Source organism: Pristis pectinata, chromosome 21 (genome assembly GCF_009764475.1).
Source record: "Pristis pectinata isolate sPriPec2 chromosome 21, sPriPec2.1.pri, whole genome shotgun sequence".
Classification (NCBI taxonomy): Eukaryota; Metazoa; Chordata; class Chondrichthyes; order Rhinopristiformes; family Pristidae; genus Pristis; species Pristis pectinata.
The window spans coordinates 6,264,270-6,284,083 of NC_067425.1; the positions used below are offsets into that span (position 1 = coordinate 6,264,270).

Below are 19,814 nucleotides of genomic sequence, written 5' to 3' on the forward strand. Positions count from 1 at the left end.
TGTTGTAAGGAGAGACTAGATAGGCTGGGGTTTTTCTCCCTGGAGTGTAGAAGGCTGAGGGGTAACCTTATAGAGGTATATAAAATCATGAGGGACATTGGTATTGGTTTATTATTGTCACTTACTGAGGTTCAGTGAAAAACTTGTCTTGCATACCGATCGTACAGATCAATTCATGACACAGTGCAGATACATTGAGTTAGTACAGAGTGCATTGAGGTAGTACAGGTAAAAAAATAACAGAGTACAGAGTAAAGTGTCACTGTTACAGGGAAGTGCATTGCAGGTAGACAATAAGGTGCAAGGTCACAACAAGGTAGATTATGAGGTCAAGAGTCCATCTCAACGTATAAGGGAACCGTTCAATAGTCTTATCACAGTGAGATAGAAGCTGTCCTTAACCCTCAGGCTCCTGTATCTTCTACCTGATGGGAGAGGAGAGAAGAGAGAATGACCCGGGTGGGTGCAGTCTTTGATTATGCTGGCTGCTTCACCAAGGTAGTGAGAGGTATAGACATGGATAAGTTTGAATGGTCACAGTCTTTTTCCTAGGGTAGGGGAGTCTAACATAGAGGGCATAGGTTTAAGATGTGAGGGGAAAGATTTAAAGGGGGCCTAAGGGGCAACTTTTTCACACAGAGGGTGGGGGAGGGGGACATGGGACGAGCTGGCAGTAATGGAGGAGGTGGGTACAATTAGAACGTTTAAAAGACTTTGAAGGATATGGGCCCAATGTAGGCAAATGGGACTAGATCAGTGGACAACTTGGTTGGCATGGTCTAAACGGCTTGTATAACTCTATGACAATCAGACCTTTAGATGAAGTGTGGCTTATAACAGCTTCACTCCAAATCACCGCTGTGTAACTTCATCATCTGCAGAATCTCTTGTGTCTGTGTATTTTCTGAATTAGGGTTCTTCTCGGTCATTTACTTCTGGTGTTTCCCAGAAATTACCTTTGTTGGTAATATCCTCAAAACACTGCCTGCAAAAACATTTCCAAGGACCCTTGAAATTGATCAGCTGGATTCGATTCATTTGTTTACTAATAGGTAATAAATTTTACGTGCTAATTGGATGGACAACATTCACACCAAACCATTATTTTATGGACAAGAATTTACCTGTAAGTTTTCTCTGCATCTCTCCATTGGTTCTGTATTCTTCTTATAACATGGCAACCAACCCAGGTTTAGCATAACTTCTCTTCTTTTCAGTTCTCCCCCTCTACAAATAAACCCTAAAACCTGAGCAACACACAAAGTGCTGGAGGAAGTCGGCAGGTCAGGCAGTATCCATTTCCCTCCACAGATGCTGCCTGACCTGCTGAGTTCCTTTGTGTGTTGCTCCAGATTCCAGCATCTGCAGTCTCTTGTGTCTCAACCCTGGCACTTGGCTTGCTCTCTTTATGGTCTTGTTCATGCCACAGCTTTACTGAATGAGGTGGGTGCCACAGGGTCACCTTTGACAGGGGAAGAATCATTGTGTTCTGTTGTTCTTCTGCCATCCACCATAAATCTGGCTGTCCCTGGGCTGTTAGATGCAGATTAGCCACAATGAGTCTGCCTCACTGGGTACAGAGAGCTTGGCTAAAAATGAAAAAGCAGATGGAATTGTGCACCTGGCAAATTAAGAAATTATGAAGACAGGACAGACTGCAGATGCTGGAATCTGGAGCAACCAACAATCTGCTGAAGGAACTCAGCAAGTCACGCAACATCTGTGGGAGGAAAGGAACTGTCGACGTTTCAGGTCGAAACTCTGCATCGAGGCTGAGAGTGGAGAGGGAAGGTGACCGGTATGAAGAGCAGAAGGGCTTCTCCATTCTCAGTCCTGAGGCAGGGCTTTCCTCCCACAGACGCTGCTCGACCCGCTAAGAAACCATGAACTTTCCAGCTCAGGAGCTGGAATGTTGGGATCACATGCCCTGGTTTGGATCGATAATGATGATGACCTACAGTATGTGATAAACAAACCGAAGTCAGCTTTGAGTGACTGTTAGCTGTACAGTCAATGGTGACATTGCAGCTCTTCAGGAAACAAGACCTACGGTTGCAGATTCCATATGAGGCGAATTATCCCTTCTCCAGACAAGGTAAGAGACTGGAAGAAGGTCATCTGCCAAGTGTGGGCTTTGAAACACCCACTGGGAAATCAGAGCATATTACCTCACTCAGACTTCAGACCACCATTATGCACCAACACTTAATTCCAGCCCTGAGGAGGAAAACTTTTATGACACTTCTCCAATAAGTTATCAAAGGATTATCAACCTTAAATGAGCAGCAAACAGAAACACAGTTTACGTTTCAGGTCCAAGACCTATCAGATCTGAAATGTTAACTCTGTTTCTCTCTCCACAGATGCTGCCTAACCTGCTGAGTGAGTCCAGCATTTCTTTCTTTACTACTGTCAATCTGTTGATTATTCCCTCTTGGAGATAGACTTGGTTTTGAGAGTAACTCACGTCAAGGTTGCCTTGGGCAGTTTGGCAGGATGGACGAAAACAGACAAAGACTTCTCAAACTTTAAACTCAAAACCAAACTGTGCATTACCAACTCATACTGTTTTAGAAAGGGCCGATAAAAAAAATCCACAATTGGGCCACTGCCATCAACTAGATCTCAATGGAAAGGCTGTGTAGAAGACTCACTCATTTCATAGTGCTGACCAGTCACTCCATGGTCAATGAAGATTACAGCCATGAAACTACACAGAACAAACTCCAGAAGCAAGCTTAAAACCACAAACACCACAAAGCAGAGGAAGTGCCACGAGCTTACAAAGTCTTCTGAATTCATTGTATTTGGGAGTCTTGGGAAGTCACTGCCAGATAAGGCAGAGGAAGTTTTGAAGGTCTAAGGAAGTAATTCATTGAACAATCAAGGCCACATTTGGGGAAAAGAGTCTATCCAAAAGGACTGGTTTGAAGAAGAGGTAGAAGGACTATTACTTCTCATCAACATCAATAACACACTCTAGCTTGTTTTAAAGCAAGATTTCAACATATTAAAAATGAGGGAGTGAGAGCAGTCAGTTTTGGATCAACCTCTCTGAAGAGATACAGACAGGAAGCCTTAAAGGGTACAATGGTTTGAAGAAAGCTGTAGGTCCTCTCTAACTGTGCTGTGGTGAAGCCATTATACATAGATACAAGGAGACATCTTATTGGGTTGAACACACTACAGAGTCAAACTGGCAAGAAAGAAAAATCACCAGCAAATCACTAGACAGGCCAGAGTTAGAAGTACAGTCCACCGCAAAATAGATAAGCAATGCTATTGGCTCATTATTAAAGGGCTCCCGGAAACCTTGGTGTTCCAGTGAAGTCCTGCAATGTAAGATATCTTTATTAGTCACATGTACATCGAAACACATAGTGAAATGCATCTTCTTTTGTGTAGTGTTCTGGGGGCAGCCCGCAAGTGTCGCCATGCTTCTGGCGCCAACATAGCATGCCCACAACTTCCTAACCTGTACGTCTTTTGGAATGTGGGAGGAAACCGGAGCACCCGGAGGAAACCCACGCAGACACGGGGAGAATGTGGGAAAGAATGTCTGTTACTACATTTCCATTATCAGCTCCTTAAATGTTGGAAACAGGGAGAGGTACCATATGACATGCGTGATGCAAATGTCATCACTGTGTAAAAATAAAAGAAATGAGGGGCACTGTATATGAACTTAACATTCATTCTCTTTATACTACAGAGGTACCTCGTGATTAAGCACAACAGGAAAATCTTTGGCTCACCCACCGGCAAGATGTGTCCAACTTCAATCTCAGTGTTGATTCAGTGCTTGGGAGATCTGGAGGCCTGAAACTTATCTTGCATCAACTTCATGAAATGTGCAAATAACCCATTCAACAATGTCTTCACAGATCTAACCAATGAGAACTGGCTTATTTGCAGTCCTAGAAAGAAGAGGATGCTCACCAACGCTGTTAAGTTTTATCTTCCCTTTTGATGACAATATGAAGACCACTGTTCAGTTTGTTTGGTCTACTTCTGAAAAATTCAAGGTCAAAAGTAGTATGAAAGAAGGATACGTTCTTGTCATTATTTGCTTTGGAATCTTTTCCGTAGACACGGAAGGTGGGAGTGTATCTACGTATAAAATTGGATGGAAAATTCTTTCACTTGTCATGACTAAAGTCCAAAAGAGAGTGTTCTTCATTAATGATGCTGCCCTCGTATAACCCACAACTAAAATCTATTACAAAAACTTACCAACACCTTTCATGATCCTGTCAGGCATTAGCTCTCACCTTCAGCAGAAAGAAAATAGTTATACGAAGAAAGGAGATTTTCACAAGATGCATTAATCACCCTTAATGGGAATCAATTTGTAGCTCTAAAGTTCAGCCACCTCAGTTCTACAATGATCATCATTGGATAAAGAACTTAATGCTCATATTAAAAAAGCTGCTACCACCTCAGCAGGCTGTCCAAAAGAGCAGGAGATAACCCCAATCCAACATCAATAACAAAATGCAAGAACACAATACTTGCATAATTAACGCCCTTGTATGGTAGGAAAACACGGACAACTTATGCATGCCAAGAGCAAAGGTTAAACAGCTCCCAGCATGCTACTTAGGCTGCATACTGAATATGAAATGGTAAGACAGAGTCACCATCACATGGGTTCCTCAAAGGGCAAATCTGCTGAATGTGACAGCCCCAGTCAAACAGCTTCAGTGGTGAGGCTATCTAAGTATACAGGAAGGTGGTAACATTCCCAGGGTCATACTATATGGGGAACTATTGGAGGAAACAAGCTCCCTAAGATGCACGCAGATGAGATATTTGGAATTGATCCTGACCAATGGGAAACTCTGATAAATGATCAGAACACGTGTCATCACTGTCTCCAGCAGAGCATCGAAGCCTATAACAGGAATTGGCTCTGACAGCTTGGGATTTGTCAGAAGTATATGGTTTCTGAATTACCCATTTATGACACATATTTGCAACCATTGCCATAGACCATGCAAATCTTAGATTGGTCTATTTTGTTGCCTGATGCACTGTAAGTCAGCTCTAATGACCACTATCTCCCGTACACAAAAAGACAAGTGTATTGCACCAACACTTAATTCCAGCCCTGAGGAGGAAAACTTCATGACACTTCTCCAATAAGTTATCAAAGGATTATCAACCTTAAATGAGCAGCAAACAGAAACACAGTTTATGTTTCAGGTCCAAGACCTATCAGATCTGAAATGTTAACTCTGTTTCTCTTTCCACAGATGCTGCCTAACCTGCTGAGTGAGTCCAGCATTTCTTTCTTTACTACTGTCAATCTGTTGATTATTCCCTCTTGGAGATAGACTTGGTTTTGAAAGTAACTCACGTCAAGATTGCCTCGGGCAGTTTGGCAGGATGGACGAAAACAAAGACTTATCAAACTTTAAACTCAAAACCAAACTGTGCATTACCAACTCATATTGTTTTAGAAAGGCCGATAAAAAATGTTACGGTGAGGAGCGTGTAAGGAGCAGAGGGATCTGGGGGTCCATATCCACAGATCTCTGAAAGTTGCCTCACAGGTGGATAGGGTAGTTAAGAAAGTTGATTGGGTGTTAGCTTTCATAAGTCGAGGGATCAAGTTTAAGAGCTGCGAGGTAATGATGCAGCTCTATAAAACTCTGGTTAGACCACACTTAGAGTACTGTGTCCAGTTCTGGTCGCCTCATTATAGGAAGGACGTGAAGCGTTGGAAAAGGTGCAGAGGAGATTTACCAGGACTTTGCCTGGTTTAGAGAGTATGCATTATGAGGAGAGACTAAGGGAGCTAGGGCTTTACTCTTTAGAGAGAAGGAGGATGAGAGGAGACATGATAGAGGTGTACAAAATATTAAGAGGAATAGATAGAGTGGACAGCCAGCGCCTCTTTCCCAGGGCACCAATACTCAATACAAGAGGGCATGGCTTTAAAGTAATGGGTGGGAAGTTCAAGGGAGATATCAGAGGAAGGTTTTTTACCCAGAGAGTGGTTGTGGCATCGAATGCGCTGCCTGGGGCGGTGGAGGCAGGTACGTTGGTCAAATTCAAGAGATTACTAGATAAGCATATGGAGGAATTTAAAATAAAGGGATATGTGGGGGGAGGGGGTTAGATAGTCTTAGGCGAGGTTTAATGTTCGGCACAACATTGTGGGCCGAAGGGTCTGTATTGTGCTGTACTGTTCTATGTTCTATAACAAGGAGTATATCATACTGACTATAATAAGCATTCCTGACTATGTCTACTCCTCCATCCATTTCACATATGCTTGAATAAAGGAGCTTACTAATAAAATCCTGCTGATCATATTTTCTTATGACCTTGAGGGAGGCTATCAAGGGTGTGTTACCAAAATACTACCAGCATGTCTCCTGTCCCACCAGGGCCCAAACACCCTTGATCATTGCTATACAACCATCAAAGATGCCCAGCGAGCTACCCCCTGCCCTCACTTTCAAGTGAGTACCTCACAGTACTCTTAAGTGTGGTCTAACCAGAGTTTTATAAAGCTGCATCATTACCTCGCGGCTCTTAAACTCGATCCCGCGACTTATGAAAGCTAACACCCAATACTGAGCTACCCCCTGCCCTCACTAAATCAGACCACCAGGCTGTGCTCCTTCCTGCATACAAACAGAAGCTGAAACGGGAGGATCCAGTACAGAGAGTTGTACAGTGCTAGTCTGAGGAAATAGAAGAGCTTCGATGTGACAGCTTTGAGTAAGTGGACTTGTCCATGTTCAAAGACACAGCTGCCAGCCTAGATGAGTATGTCACCACCATCATGGACTTTATCAGCAAGTGTGTTGAAGACTGTGTACCAAGGAGGACAATCTGGGTGTTCCCAAACCGGAAATCATGGATGAACCGGGAGATCCACTCCCTACTGAAGTCCAGGACTGCAGCATTCAAATCAGGTGACCCCGACCTTTACAAGAAATTGAGATAAGGCCTCCGTAAAGCTATCAAAGATGCCAGGAGTCAATCCCAGTCCAGAATGGAGTCCCAGACCAGCCATCAGTTGTGGCAGGGTTTACATGCTATAATGGGCTACAAAACGAAGTCGGGCAGCACCGCCGACAACAGCACATCCCTTCCCGATGAGCTTAACGCACTCTATGCACGTTTTAAACAGAAGGGGGTTGGTATGTCACCACCCACTAAAACAACCTCCAATAAAACTGAACCCGTGATCACTGTTGAGGATGTAAGATCAGTCTTCTGGAGAGTGAACCCGCGGAAAGTATCTGCCCCAGGCTGTGTCCTCAGATCCTGTGCAGATCAGCTGGCGGGGGTACTTGCAGACATATTTAACCTCTCTCTGCTTCAATCTGAGGTTCCCACCTGTTTTAAGAAGACCACTATCATCCCGGTGCCTAAGAAAAACAAGGTAACGTGCCTTAATGACTACTGACCAGTGGCTCTGACATCCACCATCATGAAATGCTTTGAGGGGCTGGTCATGGCACCCATTAACTCCAGCATCCCAGGAAACCTTGATCCACTGCAATTCGCTTACCGCAGTAACAGGTCTACAGCAGATGTCATCTCTGGAGCATCTCGACAGTAAAGACACCTACGTTAGGCTATTGTTTACTGATTACAGCTCTGCCTTCAATACAATAATTCCAAGCAAACTCATCACCAAACTCCGAGACCTGGGACTCAACACCTCCCTCTGCAACTGGATCCTTGACTTCCTGACCAACAGACCGCAATCAGCAAGGATAGGCAGCAACACCTCCGGCACGATTATTCTCAACACTGGTGCCCCACAAGGCTGCGTCCTCAGCCCCCTACTCTACTCCTATATACTCACGACTGCGTGGCCAGATTCTGCTCTAACTCCATCTACAAGTTTGCAGATGATACCTCCATACTGGGCCGTATCTCAAATAACAATGAGTCGGAGTACAGGAAGGAGATAGAGAGCTTAGTGACATGGTGTCATGACAACAACCTTTCCCTCAATGTCAGCAAAACAAAAGAGCTAGTCATTGACTTCAGGAAAGGGGGTGGTGCACATGCACCTGTCTACATCAATGGTGCTGAGGTTGATTCCTGGAAGTGAACATCACCAATGGCCTGTCCTGGTCCAACCACGTAGACACCACGGCCTCCCCTCCATGGACTCTGTCTATACTTCTCACTGCCTTGGTAAAGCAACCAACATAATCAAAGACCCCACCCACCCGGGACATTCTCTCTTCTCTCCTCTCCCATCAGGCAGAAGATACATGAGCCTGAGGGCTCAAACCACCAGGCTCTAGGACAGCTTCTATCCCGCCTTTATAAGACTATTGAACAGTTTCCTTATTCGATAAGATGGACTCTTGACCTCATAATCTACCTTGTTATGACCTTGCACTTTATGTCTACCCGCACTGCACTTCCTCTATAGCTGTGACATTTTACTCTGTATTCTGTTATTGTTTTATCTTGTACTACCTCAATGCACTGTGTAATGAATTGATTTGTATGAACGGTATGTAAGACAAGTTTTTCACTGTACCTCGGTACAAGTGACAATAATAAACCAATACCAATACCAATTGGCCCTTTGAGTCTCTGCTGGCTTTCTGAGAGAGTGAAAAGATATACATGTTACAAGCAAACATCCAGTCCACATTGTGAGTGCATGTCACTTTATATTATGCCATTTCACAGAGAGATATCCCTTCTAATGTAACATGTTCAGACTACTATGCAAGTGAATGACCGCTTAATTTATGATCTCACTGCATGATCCCTAATTTTAAAAAAACAGGTATTAATTTGGGAAAAGGAATTGAAAACTTGTAGTTTTAGACAAGAGGCACATTGGAGGCCTTTAAAAAGAAAGACATGTATGTGGGCAGTACAGTGCAGAGCTAGAGGAGGTGCTGCCTCACAGCTCCAATGACCTGGGTTCAATCCTGACCTCTGGTGCTGTCTGTGAGCAGTTTGTATGTTCTTTCTGCGAGCATGTGAGTTTTCTCTGGGTGCACCAGTTTCCTCCCACATCCCAAAGACATGTGGATTGGTAGGTTATTTGGCCACTGTAAAGTACTTCTGGAGTGTAGTTGAGTGGTAGAATCTGAAGGGAGATTGAAATGGGATTAGTGTAAACAGGTGCTTTATAGTCAGCATGGACTTGGTGTGTTGAAGGGCCTGTTTCTTTGCTGGGTGATTTGAAAAACATTTCTCATCTTCTTAGCTACATCTTTTACATCAAATAAGGTGCTATTTCTATAACGTGGTGAAGGATAGCGGCCAACCTGGTCAAAACAATGTTTTGCAAATGGTAAATGTGCTGAATGGCTGGATAACTACCTTGTTAGTTGAGGAAACATTGGTCGGGACACCTTACTCTTCTTCAAGGAGGGAGACTTATAGTGCTACCTGGAAGGCCTCAGTTACTGGATGAAGTCCTAATTTAAGGGAGCATGCGCCCTCTCACCCAGTGCTCACTTGGAATAACACTTCATTAGTTCTCTTTCAAGGACTTGCTTTAGTGAGCCTTTCCCGAGAGGGGCAATGGGGAGTTTACAGGTTCTCCTTAATATTCAGAAGTAGTCCTACTGCAGGGCCAGCTGTGAACGGAAGGAGAAAATAGATTTCATTCCTAATACAAAGTGAGGGCAGCAGGTAGTACCATTAGGCCCTCCTTTGAATTTTACTCAGGATTTAATCAGCCACAGCAAGAACCTTTGGTCTCTCTGAATAAGAGGCTTCACATGGTGTAAAAAATCATCAAAGTAGACACCATCATGGGTAGTTCCATGTGCGGCGCCTAAATAATCCAGGCAAGTGTGAGATGCTGCACTTTGGGAGATTCAACATAATGGGAGAGTTAATGGCAGGATCCTTAACAGCATGGATGAACAGAGGGATCTTGGTACATGGCTCCCTAAGAGTGGCTGTACAGGTTGATAGGGTGGTAAAGAAGGTGTACAGCATGCTTGCCTTTATTAGTCGAGGCAATGAGTTCAAGAGCCAGGAAGTTATGTTACAGCTTTATAAAACCCTGGTTAGGCCACATTTAGAGTATTGCGTTCAATTCTGTTTGCCTCATTATAGGAAGGATGTGGAGGCTTTGGAGATGGTGTAGAGGAGGTGTACCAGGATGCTGCCTTCGGAGGACATGTGCAATGAAGAGTGGTTGGACAAGCTGGGGCTGTTTTCTCTAGAGCAGCAGAGGCAGAGGGGAGATTTGATAGAAGTTTTAAAATTATGTGAGGCATAGATAGAGTAGAAAGCCAGTATCTTTTTCCCAGGATTGAAAGGTTTAGTACTAGAGGGCATGTATTTAAGATGAGAGAGGGAAAGTACAAAGGAGGTGTGCAGTTATTTACGCAGAAAGTGGTGGGGGCCTGGAATGAACTGCCGGGGGTGGTGGTAGAGGCAGACAGCATAGGAAGCGTTTAAGAGACTCTAAGGTAGGCACATGAATTAGCAGAGAAGGGAGGGATACGGTCAATGTGTGAGGAAGAGAGATTAGATTAAATAGGAATCCTTGGTTTAATTAGTTTGGCACAACATCATGGGCTGCAGGGCCTGACCTGTGTTATACTGTTCTATCTTCTATGTAAGTACTTTGTACACTGCACAGTTTTAATTTGGATATGATTTTTAGTTCACAGCATTAAGCATAAAGGATTTTAACCATTAATTGAACTCTTAAACAACTTATGTCATCTTTCTGCTCACATGATTCATTTTCAAAGTTAGATGATCAAATGGTAGTTTGAGCACTGTAACTTTAAGATTCCTGTGGCACAGAGTGGGAAGAAACATGCTCACTTGGACTAACACTTCATCCAGTAACTGAAGCTACCTTCGTCTCAATCAGCCTGCACCACAGTCTTTAGTGTTTGAACACCTCTAGTATTTGACATTTCTACCCTGGGGAAAAGATTCTGACTGTCTACCCTATCTATGCCTCTCATAATTTTATAAACTTCTATCAGGCCTCCCCTCAGCCTCCGATGCTCCAGAAAAAATAATCCAAGTTTGTCCAACCTCTCCTTATAGCTCATACCCTCTAATTCCGGCAGCATCCTGGTAAACCTCTTCTGTATCCTTTCCAAAGCTTCCACATCCTTCCTGTAATGGGGCGAACAAAACTGCACACAAGTGTGGCCTAACAAAAGTTTTATATAGCTGCAACATGACTTCTTTAATCCTATACTCAATGCCCTGACCCAGCGGTGGCCATATGCCTTCTTAACCGCCTATCTATTTGCGTGGCCATTTAGGTTTACTCTTCAGTGGAGTACCATAGTTGGGCCTACCTGACTGCACTAGCGATTCAGGGGAACAGTAACATCTCTGCTGGAGAAGGAGCAAGAACATTTCCTTGTGACTTGACTTAGTATTCTTCTTTCAATCATTACCACCAGAAAGAATTTAATGGGCCATCCAATGTACGTAGTTTGTGCCATGTTTGTGAACATAATAACAAGTGAAACAAGAGGAAAACAGTTCATAGCTTATTCTCCAAAAATACAACACTACAGATGCTGCAAGTCTGAAATAAAGACAGAAAATGCAGGAGATACTTAGCAGGCCAAGCAGCATCTATGGAGAGAGAAACAGAGTTAAGTTGGTGACCTTTTGTTTCATCAGCCTGAACTGTTACATCTGCTTTTCTCTCCACAGCCGCAGCCCCAATCTGTTGAGTGTTTGCACTATTTTCTGCTTTCATTTCACAGACACTCCTTTACTTTAAACCACTTTCAGTTCCAATAAAGAAGCACATAAATGCAAATTGCTCTTTTATTCTCTTGGCTGCAGTTGGTGTGTGTGTGAGCTGCAAGGGAACAAAATTGAGGCTTGTCTAAAACTTCAAATTTAGAAGTAAAATGTGCACAACAGGATAAAGTATAAAATGAAAATAGTTAAAAAGTGCATCTTCCTTAAACAGCCCACAAGTGAGTGGAACATAAGATCACAGCGCGGCATTTTCCTGAGTGACATTCCACGACATATGGAAAGATGACTGGAGCACCGATTTCTAACTGTGTGAACAGCAGGAAAAAAACCGAAAACATCATTCACTTCCATTAAAAAGCCACCTATTCACTGTCGGCAGCGCGAGTGGATTCATACACAGGCATTGTTGGCTTTGTTAGCTTAGCAGCAGGTTAATAACCTAAAAAGGCATCATTAGCCTGGCAAAGGGGAAGCAGCTTTATTAGATCGGTGGTTTCGGAGTTGGTGTGCACAGTGCCTGATTTGTTAACCTGTCAAACCAACAACTGCAATGCTGGTAAAAATAGGACCTCGGGTTTGTGGGATCGCCACTCTGTTTTGGCATACAGTCTCAGGTTCTAAATTTCTGGAAACTTACTTGTCTTCTTTCCTATATCGAGATGAATAAAAGAGTGTACGTTTATACCCCAAATTGTAGAGAATGTAAAGGCCATTCATCCCAAACTTCACAATGCTACTGTCTGCCTCTTTCTGTCTTTCCTCATCAGACTTTATTCAACATATGTTTGTATGTTCATCCAGCCTCCACTTAAATATACCTATTCTACAGCCTCAGCTGCTCTGCGTGGAAGCTAATTCTATATTCTCTGGGTGAAGAAGTTTCTTTTCTGAATTCCCCATTTGATTTTTGGGTAACTACCTTAAATTGATGAACATAGCTATTCGGGGGTCTTTCACGACCTTAAAAACCCTTAAGTGTTTTTCAGTCAATGAAACATTTCTGAAACATAATCTTGACAGAAATCTTCAGTTATTTTTCTAAACACACTTGCCATCACACTTCAGACATGAGACTACCAGACATCCCATCCGGCTTGGTATGGCAACTGCTCTGCCCGTGACCAGAAGAAACTGCAGAGAGTTGTGGACACATCTTGGCACATCACAGAAACCAGCCTCCCCTCCTTGGACTCTGTCGATACTTCTCGCTGCCTCAGTAAACCAGCCAGCATAATCAAAGACCCCACCCACCCCAGACATTCTCTCTTCTACCCTCTCCCCTCAGGAGAATGCAAAAGCCTGAAAGCACATACCACCAGACTCAAGGACAATTTCTACCCCAGTGTTACAAGACTATTGAATGGTCCCCAGTATGATAAGATGGATTCTTGACCTCACAATCTACCTCGTTATGGCCTTGCACCTTATTGTCTACCTGCACTGCACTTTCTCTGTAACTGTAACATTTTGTAAAAGGAAAAGGAAATCAATCACTTCTTGTTGGTTTAGACCTCAGCAGTAGCTCAGGAGGGAGAAGTCTCACCTTTGAGTCAGACGACTGAGACTCCAAAATCTTACTCACTGACTTGAATGCAAAGTCCAGTTGACACTCCACATACAGTACTGAGGGAATGCCGCACTGTTGGAGGTGGCATTTTTTTGGAGAAGAGGTTAACTTGAGATATTGCCTGCTTTCTTAGTGGATTCAAGAGATCCCATTTCACTATTCAGAAGAGTCATCACCAGAGTCCTGGCAAAAGCTTCTTTAATTGAAACTCAAATTAATTGGGCACTTATTTCATTGTGGTTTGTGGGAGTTTGCTGCATGAAAATCAACCTTTCGCTACATAACATCTGTGACTACAATTTAAAAGAACATCTTGAAGTGAAGCTTTTTGAGGTATCCTGAGGTTGTGAAAGACAACGGAGTATGCCAGAAGGACTTCTTTAGTGAGAAGCATGAAGTCTTTAAGGTGAAGTTAGGTAAGTTCATGAGGGTGAAGGGAAAAGAAAGAGTGGTTGAAGCAGGGTCACTGACAGCATTTGTTCAGATGAACACTTGAATCGCTTAGAGGCTGCAGACCAAGTGCTGGGTTATGGGATTAATACAGAAGAATGCCTACTGGTTGCCATGGCCAAGTTGGGCCAAATGGCTAGCTTGCATGCTGTATAACTCTATGATGCCACCTCTGGTTTTATAGAAGGTTATATGGGTAGGAGTGGGTGAAGCAGAGAGGGTGGAGTTTCATGTGCAACACAGACTAAATCCTCTAAATGGCATCTTTGGGATGTGGGAGGAAACTGGAGCACCCAGAGGAAACCCACGGGGTCACAGGGAGAAGGTGCAAACTCCACACAGACAGCACCCATGGTCAGGATTGAACCCAGCTGTCTGTAGCTGTGAGGCAGTGGCACTACCAGCTGTGCCACTATGCCACCCCAGTTCAAGTCCATAATTCCCTGAAAGTGGCAACACAGACAGACAGGGTGGTGAAGGAGGCATATGGCATGCTTGCCTTCATAGGCTGGGGCAGAGAAGGTAAAAGTTGGGATGTCATATTGCAACTTTACAAAACGCTGGTTGGACCACACTTGGTATATTGTGTGCAGTTCTAGTCACCTCGTTACAGGAAGATGTCATTGTGCTGGAGAGAGTGAAGAGGAGGTTCACCAAGACCCTGGATTGGAAGTCTTTAGTTAGGGGGAGAGACTGGATGGGCTGGGCTTGTTTTCCCCGAGTGAAGGAGGCTGAGGGGTGAACTGATAGAGGTACAGAAAATTATAAGCAGCATAGATAGTATATTTAGCTAGAAACTTTTTCCTGTGGCAGAAGTATCAAAAAAAGAGGGCACAGATTTAAGGTGAGAGGAATAAGTTATAAAGGGAATTTATGGTGTAAGTTTTTTTATACAGAGAGAGATCGATGCCTGGAACCCACTGCCAGAGGAGGTGTTATAATCAGATACAATCATTGTGTTCATCAGACATTTAGACAGGCTCTTGAATAGGCCAGACCTAATACAGGCAAATAGGATTGGTGCTAATGGGCAAAAAGGTTGGCATGGACATGATGGGCCGAAGGACCTGGTTCTGTGCTGCCCAGCTCTGTGACTCTATTTCAGCACTGTTTGTGGAAGCTTGCCGTGTGAAAAGTGGCTGCCATATTTCCCGAAGTAACAACAGTGACTACAGTACTTTGTTGGAGTGAAATGCTGCGAGATGTCCTGAGGATGTGAAAGGCAGCACAGTGGACCAGCTGGTAGTGCTGTTGCCTCACATATCCAGCTGAGCCAAGTTCAACCGCGTGCTCTCTGGGTGGAGTTTACACCTTCTCCCTCTGACCATGTGGGTTTCCTGTGGGTGCTCCAGTTTCGTCCCACATCCCAAAAAAACGTACAGATTTGTAAATTAATTGGTTACTGTAAATTGCCCCTAGTATGTAGATGAGTGGTAAAACCTGGGAGGAGTTGATGGGGAGAATAAAATGGGTTATGGTTGGATAAATTTAATGTTTAATTAGCTTGATGGTCGTTGCAGACTCAGTGGGCTGAAGATTTATTTCCATGCTGTATGAATGACTCTATGACAAAACAACTAAATATCCCAATGCATATCTTTAGGGACAAGTGTGACATCACCTAAGATTAGCCTCTGACTGACCAGAGTGAGTTATTTGGGACTACGTCAGATCTAGCCGCAGCTGATAATCCATCCCCCGGTGGATCTGCTTTCCCCTCCTCCCCCCACACCTGCCTATCACTGTTTCTTACCTGCACCTACCTATCACCACCTTGTGCCCACCTCACCTCCCCACTTTTGTCCATCTATCACTGCTCTGTTTTCCCCTGCTATATATTGGCCTTCCCCTTTTCGTATCTTCAGGCACGGTAGTGTAGCGGTTAGCGTAACACTTTACAGCACCAGTGACCCGGGTTCAATTCCCGCCGCTGTCTGTAAAGAGTTTGTACATTCTCCCGGTGTGTCTGCGTGGGTTTCCTCCGGGTGCTCTGGTTTCCTCCCACATTCCAAAGACGTACAGGTTCGTAAGTTGTGGGCATACTATGTTGGCTCCGGAAGCGTGACTTGCGGGCTGCCCCCAGAACATTCTATGCAAAAGATGCATTTCACTGTGTGTTTCGATGTACAGGTGACTGATAAAGAAATCTTATATCAGTCCTGAAGAAGGGTCCTGACCCAAACCATTGACCGGTTGCTTTTCTCCACGGATGTTGCCTGACCTGCTGAGTTCCTCCAGCATCTTGTTATTTCTGCAGCTGATAATACAGAACAAAGCATCTTAATCCTGCTGTCACAAAGCAGGTCTGATTCACCAAGAGAAACAACATGAAAGCCTCTCTTATGCTAACTCATTTCTGTACCTCAACATATAGAGGAATTCATTATTGCCTAAGGCATTCAGTGGACCCCTGATTCAGTTTTCAGAAGAAATCTCAGACCTCAAGGCACAATCCCACATACCACCTCCACAACCTCAGCAACCCTTTCCAGATCTTAGACATTATGGTCTCCCGTCCTGCACTTGGTCTGTGGAAGAAACTATTGAAATAGAGGGAATATCTTTAAGGATGTGATGTTTAAACAAAAGCTTCCTCTCTGAAGATAGAACATTGGCTGGTATCAACGGTATTTCTCTTCCTCCCTGGTTTGCGTTACTCTCTCATAAGAAGATAGGATGTACTAGCAAACGTGTGCTATTCAATTAGATCATAATTGATCTTTTACCTCAGTGCCACTTCCTAATCCCTTGATTTCTTAAATATCTATCATTCGATGGACCTCCTGTCTTGAATCCACCCAGTGCCTGTGTCTCCACAGCCCTCATGGGTGAAAAATTCCAAAGATTCACAACCTTCTGGATGAAGAAGTTTCTATTTTCTCTCTCTCTCTCTCTCCCCTCCTCCCCAATTAGTGATTCTCATTCCCTCTCTCCTTTCCCCATTTGTGTTCTGCTTTCTCTCTCCTCTAAGAATCTCAGTTTTGCTCCTTCCAGTCTGTATTTTGCACTCGTCTCTTCTCTCCCAGTTTGTATTTAAAGCTCTCTCTGTGTTCCTCACAGTTTGTATCTAAAGCTCTCTCACTGTCCCAATTTGTAATTAACTCAAGTTTTTTCTCTCTCCCTCCCCATTATGTATTGTACTCGCTCCCATTTTGTCTCTCTCTCTCTCACATTTAAAAGACACTTGGACAGGTACATGGATAGGGAAATTTAGAGGGATGTGGGCCAAATGTGGGACTAGCCTAGATGGGCACCCTGGCTGGCATGGATGTGTTGGGCCGAAGGTCCTGTTCCTGTGCTGTGTTACTCTATGACCTTCATGAATTTGGGTTCTTGCCTCTCCTCTGTGTCCCCTCCGGTTTGTGTTTTGCTCTCACTCCTGCTCTCCAGTTTGTTTTGCTCTCTTTTTTTTCCTGATTTGTGTTTACTTCTTTCTCTCACCCTGTTTATGTTCTAATCTTTTTCTCCCCCAGTTTATAAGATAAGACAAGATATCTTTATTAGTCACACGTACATCGAAACACGCAGTGAAATGCATCTTTTGCGTAGAGTGTTCTGGGGGCAGCCCGCAAGTGTTGCCACGCTTCCGGCACCAACATAGCATGCCCACAACTTCCTAACCCGTACGTCTTTGGAATGTGGGAGGAAACCGGAGCACCCGGAGGAAACCCACGCAGACACGGGGAGAACGTACCAGCTCCTTACAGACTCTCTTCTTCCCCTGTTGTCCTGTGACACATTTCACTGGCCTGACGATGTCAAGGGAGTGCTGTGGTCCTCAATGACCAGCACAGTCTACACAGCACAGTTTGGTTGTAAACCACAACGGTCTGGATTAAGCAAAATCAACGGCAACCAGGGATGCCTCAGATCCTCCTGAAGTTCCTTTCAATTCAAGCAAATAGGGAGGAGCCAGGATTAAGTTCTGTGGTGGCTAGGCCAAGGGTAGAGAGCAAACCAGGTTGAGACATTCCTCTGGCTGTTCTCAGCAGCTGGCTTTACAAGGACACCTCTCTGTGTTGTGTATCAGCCCAGGTGGACTGAACAGGGTAAGAAATACTTGTGAGTGGCAGTGATTGCAAAGTGCTGAGACCTGAGTCTAACAGTTTGCATTCATGCAGAGTGACTTTAATATACAAAAATCATCTCAAGACATTGCACAGGAGTATTATCAAACAAAACTTGAAATCAGGCCACTTATGGTGACATTGGGGTAAAGGTTGGCTGAAGCAGTGGATTTTAGGGAGCATTGGAAAGGAGGAAAGAGGTGGCGAGGCTGATAGGAAGGGTAGTCCAGAGCCGAGGGTCTTAGCGGCTGAAGGCACGGCCTCCAACAATGGAACGATGAAATTGGGAACATACAAGAGACCAAAGTTGAAGGAGTGTAGAGGCCTCACGGGGTTTAGTATTGGAGGTGATTACAGTGAGAGGAAAGGGGGAGGAACACTGATTTTAAAAAAATGCAAAAAAAATTATAGAGGGTGGAAATCTGAAATAAAACAGAAAATACTGGATATGCTCAGCAGGTCCTTGATGACTTTTCATTTTTATCTGAGGTATAATCTTTGTTTCTCTTTCCACAGATGCTGCCTGAGCAGCTGAGTATTTCCAGCATTTTCTATTTTGCTTCAGTGGGAACCAGTGCAGGACAACAGTAGCAGAAGTGATGGCTGAATGGGACTCTGGGCAAGTCAGGGGGCAGACAGCAGACTTCTGGATGATCTCACATTGATGCGCAGTTAGCTGTTTGTGCTGATATTGTATGTGCTGACCAACACTTGTCCTTCAACCAACTTCACTTGAACAAGAACAATGAAGAAGTGCTGTTCATTCACTGCAGTTTTTTGGGATCGCACCATGCACAAAAGTGGCCAATACATTTGCCAATGTAAATTACAGGTATTATCTCATTTCAAGATCTGTTCGTGATGCAGGGCTTAAATTACTGGACCAATAATCAAGAGACCTGAATTAACAATCCAGAGAGGGGGAGTTCAAATCCCACCACGGTATCTGTGGAATTTAAATTCAGTTAATTACATCAAGTGGAATTAAAAAAAGACTCAGTAATGATGACTGCCAAACTACTGGTTTGTTGTAAAATCTCATTTTGCTCACTATTGCCCTTTAGTGGAGAACACATGTCATCCTTACCTGGTCTGTAGGTGACTCCTGACCTACAGTTGACTCCAAGTAGCAAGCCTATAAGTTGTAACCTAACTGCAGCGGTTCAATGAGGCAGCTGCCTCTTCCACCTTCTCAAGGGGAGTTAGGGATGGACAATAAATGCCAGCCTTGTCAGCAATGCCCACAACCCGAAGAAGGAAAAACAAAGTAATTCACTGGCTACCAAGTGTTGGGGGCATTTTTGTTTCGGTATGAAGTGTTTGGGAAACACTGACCTTTCCTTATTATTTAGCCCATGCAACGCAAACCTGCACATTAAATTGGACCCAACGCAATGAGAACATTTAGCAAACCTGCAGCAAGAAGGAAAAAGTCTCCAGTGGGACCCTGATACCCAACACAATGCAAGGCTGCATCCAGCTTCTCCTTCAGTGTGAAAGGGTTAACAGAAATCCTGAGCTGAATTAATGAGCTTCTTTTGAAAAAAATAGACTTTGCCACACATTTGTCTCCTCCTCCTTTCAGTCCTCTCTTCCCCACCGCCTCCCCCTTGCTCCCAACACCTTTAAGCGCTTGACTCAGGTGTTCTCTCACTTACCTGTATGCTGGGGTGCCAGGGTTCGCTATCATGATGGATTCCAGGTGAAAGCGCCCGTCACCTAGGTAACTGCAAGGAGAAGAGAAGGCACATGCTGGATTAGTACTGGAGCGTGCCTCCGATCTGCTACACAGACACGCACATTAATCACTGATGCTGTTGCATGGCAAGTGTGTCGAGAAAACCAGGTCAGCCTCGCAAACAGCTCCACAGGCTCCAAACAGAGCCCTCACTGTGAGACCAGTAGGGGGCGGGGGTGAAATCATCACATTTGTGCAGATTAATGTTCCATGTCTTTGTTCGTCTCTTCCTTGGTATTTAAAATGGGTTGTAAATTGACAGCGCCCCTGCTGTCAGTGGGACAGT

At 44.1% G+C, this 19,814-nt stretch overlaps 1 protein-coding gene across 3 annotated transcripts in view; it reads right to left on the reverse strand.

Annotated features, from left to right (window-relative positions):
* dph1 (diphthamide biosynthesis 1) overlaps window positions 1–19,814 on the reverse strand; it is a 618,447-nt gene that overhangs the window by 221,421 nt on the left and 377,212 nt on the right. For all 3 annotated transcript variants that reach the window (XM_052035832.1, XM_052035833.1, XM_052035831.1), the window contains one exon: window positions 19,449–19,517. In XM_052035832.1, the coding sequence (XP_051891792.1) occupies window positions 19,449–19,517 (69 nt within the window). The remainder of the gene's footprint in view (window positions 1–19,448; window positions 19,518–19,814) is intronic.